The sequence below is a fragment of the Linepithema humile genome, chromosome 1 (assembly GCF_040581485.1).
Source record: "Linepithema humile isolate Giens D197 chromosome 1, Lhum_UNIL_v1.0, whole genome shotgun sequence".
NCBI classification, from domain to species: domain Eukaryota; kingdom Metazoa; phylum Arthropoda; class Insecta; order Hymenoptera; family Formicidae; genus Linepithema; species Linepithema humile.
In genome coordinates this window covers 32,493,241-32,499,386 of record NC_090128.1, presented here as the reverse complement: position 1 = coordinate 32,499,386, position 6,146 = coordinate 32,493,241, and the positions used below count along the sequence as shown (strand labels likewise).

The 6,146-nt window shown below is 31.8% G+C and overlaps 1 protein-coding gene across 1 annotated transcript; it reads right to left on the bottom strand.

The window, feature by feature from the left end:
- Positions 1-480: 480 nt before the first annotated feature.
- On the bottom strand, positions 481-3,018 carry Syx17 (syntaxin 17). Its single transcript, XM_012379489.2, has 5 exons — positions 2,610-3,018; positions 2,340-2,535; positions 2,033-2,241; positions 1,661-1,877; positions 481-1,545 (listed from the first exon to the last, which is right to left on the bottom strand). Exons 1-5 carry the CDS (start codon positions 2,739-2,741, stop codon positions 1,397-1,399), a joined length of 903 nt encoding a protein of 300 aa, XP_012234912.1. The 5' UTR covers positions 2,742-3,018; the 3' UTR covers positions 481-1,396.
- Between the last annotated feature and the right edge of the window lie 3,128 nt (positions 3,019-6,146).

Below are 6,146 nucleotides of genomic sequence, written 5' to 3'. Positions count from 1 at the left end.
TACAAATATTCGCGGCTTGCATCTGGTAAGTAACGTACTGCTTCAAATGACGTATTGTGTACATTAGCCAATAAAAGAATGTATTTTCTTGGGACAAATATGGCGTTAGACAAAGTTTCTAGAGAATGCATTCTTTTATTGGATATCAGACATCGGCAGTGAATCATCATGCGCACCTTGCTTCGGACCGCACAGCGCGAACGTTCGGATTGCTAATCACTCAATGCAACAAGGTGATAATAATAGGCTATAAATAATTTGTCCATGGATCTGTTGCGACACGAAATGCATTTCGTGCATCAAGAGGTAAGAAATTTGCTACATAAATTTGTTATTTTTAAAAGCGCAGCGTGCGGTAGATTTCTTATACGGTCGTATGCCTAACATGGCCTAAGTACGGGTTTTAGATATTCATGGATTCTTTAATGAATTTGATGCAGCCTAAAATAAAATTTGCAACAGGTGGAGCAACCTGCAATATTCTAGTTAGTAAGTACAATTATTTATTCATTATCTCAGATATGTATGTACATAATTGACACATACGCGTACACAATTACAAACGTGTAATAAAGTGTCTATAAATAACATAATAACCTGCCTATAATTTTATAATGTGATTTGGTCAAAATGTTTTTGCGTTTTATTTAATATACAATTTGTTGATCTAATAAGTAGTAACTAGCATCTTTTAAATAATTCAATTCTATATATTTACAATGTAAAATATACAATATTATAAATTTACTTTTATTAACACAGATATTTTAATTATGCACAATACGTGTGCACAATTTATATTGCACTTATTAAATTTTAGAAAATCAAGCCATAATTAGTAAGCATTTACAAGCGGCTAAAATGTCTAAAAAACGTTGCAGAGCTTGATACATATTTTCAATAGTTCGAAGCAGTTACAAGGCACGCAAAAGGCATATAAAAGTCATTGTTTTATAAAAGAGATATTTTTTATACTTTGAACTCACAAAGCCTTGATTGTGCGTATATTGCTGTGGCAATTTCTATAAAATGTTGATATGGAATATCGTGATCTTATAATATATTATTAAATAAAGTTCTTACATATTTTAACAAGAATTTATAAATTGAACAAGACTTATAAATTCATGAATTTTATCGTTTATCTTTTGAAGTATAGAAAATTATAAGTAGTATTATAAATTACATTTTAAACAAATCTTTCCTACAAGAATTTTTAAAATGTGATTATTGTGTGAAGTTGCACAAAATATGTATGTGTATAAATAAAAATATAAAATAAAATAAATATATTTGCAAGAAGTAAAAAGAATATTTTAGCAATTAAAAATTATACAACGGTGCACTTTTTTTCACGTTTAAAATTGATAGTACATGATGATGAAATCATGTTTTGTCATATGTCTTTCTTATCATCTTTTAAACTGTCTGGGCAAGAGGAAGATTTTCTAATTGACTTCAAATCAATATTCGAATTGTTAACATGTTCTTCTACTTTTCGATATTCTATTTGTTTCTTTTTCAGCAACGATCCTCCTGTAAAACCTAAAGAAAAAGATTTCCATTATTACATTGATAATTGTGTGCAATTAATTCAATGTTTAATTGGATATAACTTTATATATTATATTTATTGATATTTTCGTATTATAGGATTTACCTAAAATACCACAACTCAGAGCAGCAAGGCCACCAATTTTCATGCCAGCTAGCAAACCTATTGGTCCTCCAATGCATGTGCCTATCATAGCGCCTGCTATAGGGTAAGCAGCAACTTTATATTTTGAAGCCTGTTGTATGTATTTTGCACCTTTGTCCACATTTATCTGAGTTTCTTCAATATTTTCTTCGATATTATCCACCATTTCTTTCTGATCCTGTTTATAAAAAGATTTTCAGATATGTACAATGGTAATAAAGCTTATAAAATACTTCAAAAACTGATATACATATAAAGGAAAATTTAAAAAAATCTCTTTTACATTATATTTCCATATTATATAATGTATCAAAAATAAAATTATAAACTTACATGTACAACTTTATTGAATTCAACAAAAAGCTCATGTAATTGTTGTATTTCTCCTTGCAAATGGTTCCAGATAAACAGACATGTTTGCTGACGCTGCAAATCTTCCTGTTCTGCTTGCAACTGAACCTGGTTATCTTCAGGTAAGTCATTTGATTTTTGGTTTTCATTTTTAGATGGTATAAGTGTCGTTGAAAAATTTAGTTCCATTTCTGTAAATAACATTTATATCCATATTGAATTTTTAATCGAGAATTTTGCGTTTACCAGAGTTGAGAGGAAATGTTATGTATTATATTATGTATCTTACCTAAATATTCTTTAATTGCATTCATGATACTTTTTCTTGCATTTGTCGTCAATTTGTCAAATTTATCAATATCAACATCGAGAACTTGTGATCTGAGAGTGTCCATTTGATATAATAATTCCTTTAGTTGTTTGATAATCCGAGAGACATTTATATGCTCCTTTTTTACCCGATCCCAATCATGCTGATCTTGATACTGCACAAATATAAATTATTTTTGTGAAATATTTTCAAAATATGAGAAAGATACAAAAATTTGTAAGTGCTTACCTTTTTAATATTGTTCTTGTGTTGCTTTAACAAATCTACATGGTGTGGAATAGCAACGTTGAAATTATTAATTTGGATTTCCAAACGTCTAATAGGCTGTTTAATTGTGAGAGTCTCTGATAAGGCTGACATACTTTTAGCAATGTTCTTGAGTAATCAATTATAATTATATATTTTCTATTTCTATGATAAAAAAGCTTTAGTCAGTCGTAAAAAACAGTCTCAAAGTTCACTCTTTGGATTCAAATTTTGCTGTAATTTTTATATCAGTAGATTGTCAAAATTAGTTAACAATATGGTAATGCCATATTATTATTTCACTGAATTTGCGCACATTCTTTGTCCAAAATAAACGATCAGCTGTTGATGTGCCTGATCATCAGACCCTGATGTAAACATGCGCACAAAGGTGTAAAAAAAAACAAATCCTGTCGCCATCTATAGTCAATTTGCACATTTAAATTACCAACAAGTTTCATAGTGTCACCGTAAGAGGGTAGGTAATGTACTTTTAAGTGTGTATGTTTTAAAAACATTTAATATCTCACATATTTGCTCATTAAATATATAATCTATTCATCTTTATTTATAGATATATATATATATATATATATATATATATATATATATATATATAATACATCAATATTATATACTGTGTATATTTTTAAAAAGTATGATATAATAATAAGTAAAAATTATTTTTTATGATTAACGTAGTGCAGAAAATAGCTAAAAAAGTACTGCGCATACGCGGCTGTAAAAATTTGTTGGCAACATTAATTGCAATTTCGCGCGCTTTATCGCTAAAGTGAACGAGAAATATCTTCGCGATTACATGGGGATAAATATCAATAGTACCGAATAAAGTAACACGTCGTTCTAAAAGTAAGTAATCAATATGCGATAATGAATAGTGACCGAATGACAATCCGCAGTTCGAAATAGAATGTTCGATGTTTTGTTAATAACATAACCTCCATTACATTATGTTCCGAGCTTTGTCGATGAAGTCGCAGCGAAGTATTGTCGTAATTTCCGCAATTGTGTGCGTAGATAAATATCGGGAATGAATAGAGCGTCGTATGGGCGTTCTAATCGCGTTAATCGTGTGCGCGATAATGACCGCTGAATTACAATTGTAGTGTCGGTCGAAATCGTGCGTTTGATGTTTCGTCGATAACACAATTGGTGTCCACTATAATATATCCAAAATAATTATCGCGCGTTTTGCATCATTTTCTCGCCACATTGTGCACTGTGTAATCGAGCAATAAAAGTGTCATCGAACTATCGTACGGACAAATTAATTCAGGTACGTATACAATTATTAGAATATGAATGTTACTGTGATAATTAAACGAGCATTTATGTCAATATAGTTGCGTAATTAATTTACAATGTACTTTTAACGTGGCGAACGAAACCCTTCATAAATGCAGCTACACGATTCTAAAATCGAGATTGTTTAATGTAAATTTTATGTTTAGATATTTAAACGATCGTATAATGAAATAATTACATGCAATAATTACATAAAATAATTACATTAGACACACAATCTGATTACGAGATTCATTGTCATTCCGCCGCATATTTCGATACTTTATATATCGGAATGTGAAATTGTCTTTGATATTTTATGCATCTCTTTAAATTTTAGAAAATAGTATCGTACGCGAGATGCACAATCTATCTCCAGATACTCGCGATAGAGTATCAGGAAGGAGGCCGCGAAAAAATGCATGAGTTTCGCGAAAGTAGTTCATACGTCGATTTACCGTGCATTAGCTTTGACATATAATCCATTTCAGCGGATTGAAGATTCGACGTGAACAGCACTCTTGAAAAGCTCGCGTTCTTTTATTTTGCATCTGCCGAAAGTTATAGGCAGCACGCGCGCGACATATATACATACCGGGTGATCAATTATGCGCCAGCCCGCGCGATTCCAATGCTCGCGCGTCCGTGAGATCCCGATGAGTTTTACAAGGGTCGCCGAATGTACAATTTGGTATAAAGCCGGTGAGGCTTTTGGTAATGAAAAACCGATTGCGACCAAATAGGCTCCGGGCTGCTGGTGACGTGTAATCGAGTCTTCTCTTCTGCCGCTTCGTCGTACCCATCCCGCCCTGTCCCTTTTTGTCCCCCTTCTCTCACCTCCCCCTGCCCCTCATCGTTCCTATCCATCCATCTCACCCTTCCTCTATCCCTTGATTCCTCCCGTCCCTCGTGCTTCTTCCTCTTCTCGTGATTCCTCCGGCTTCCATTAGCCGCCATACGTCGTCTGTACACAGAGATCTGTTTTGTCCTGCTTTCGCGCGACCTTTTATTTCAAACTACCGCATTCAAATTACCGCCGGCTATCTGGATATTCGATCCTTTGACCTTTTGTCGCTGGACGTTTAGGAGCGCTTTTAACATCGCCCAGGATTTCCTCCGTTTCCTCTCTGTCCCCTCTGTTAGACTGTGGAGAGATTTTTTTTTTTACTTTGATTAAGTTTAATTATTTAATGACTATACCTGCCTTTTATGAATGGAATTTTATTCCGAAATATTTGATATTCTATCGCATATTTCTGGAAATAAATTGTGCATTTTACATATGATATCGCTTATTAAAATTTAAAAAGAGAGAATTACTCGTTTTTAGTGCTTATTTTTTTTACTAATACCGTATTTTTTGTAACATTATACCTGACAGTGTGTTACTTTTCATAGTTTATTTAGATCGGTGATTTTAGTGAAATAAAAACAATACAAAAATAAAATAGAAAATAATAAAAAATTGTAACAGTAGTTTTCGATTTATCATCAACAATTCTACGGTACATTTTAATCCCGCCGCTTTAAGTATTTTTTTTCGATTTATTTTTATTTCTTTAACTTGCATATGGATTATTTGTGATGCATACATTGCTAAAACATAAGAAAAATCTTTACATTGTTTTTATTAATGATATAAAAATTTATTATGCCGTCTTGTTTATCAATTATATTAAAATATAAATTACTGTAAAATTGCATATTAAAACGCAAACAAATTGTTATATAATTTTGCATAAAAAAGAAATTAAGATGTAGACGAAGTCGATTAAGACGAAGTAAGATGTTAAGTTTCTGGACATATCTATTCGAATTGACAAAGTCGGTTTGTGCATATCCAAGACATGTGAAATTAATTATACCTGATATCCGTGCTGGCTTTGTCTCCTCTCGTTTGTTAATTAGGGAATCCGAATCCGGAGTCTCTAAGGCGGAGGTTAGGTATAAATTCGGAAGTAGCATTATCTCGTAACAAAGTCACGTGCCTGGCATTCGAATGCAGTTGTATAGCTAGGAATGGTTGGAACCTATTTCCGTTTATTTGCTTGATCCTGCTTTTCCAAATATTTGCACAAAGTTTACATTTTTTTCATTATTAGCCAAGTGCAGAAATCTATACATACATGCAACTTGCAATTTTATAATTAAAGTTTATTCCAGTATAATAATAAATTTTAATCAATTTGATCTTAATTTATTTTTACGGACATT

Excerpts from the sequence above, each read along its gene's own strand:
- Syx17 (XM_012379489.2), bottom strand. The coding sequence starts at position 2,741 with ATGTCAGCCTTATCAGAGACTCTCACAATTAAACAGCCTATTAGACGT. Across the intron at positions 2,242-2,339 it reads TGCAATTAAAGAATATTTAG|AAATGGAACTAAATTTTTCA; the intron begins GTAAGATACATA and ends TGTTATTTACAG. Across the intron at positions 1,546-1,660 it reads TCTGAGTTGTGGTATTTTAG|GTTTTACAGGAGGATCGTTG; the intron begins GTAAATCCTATA and ends CTTTTTCTTTAG.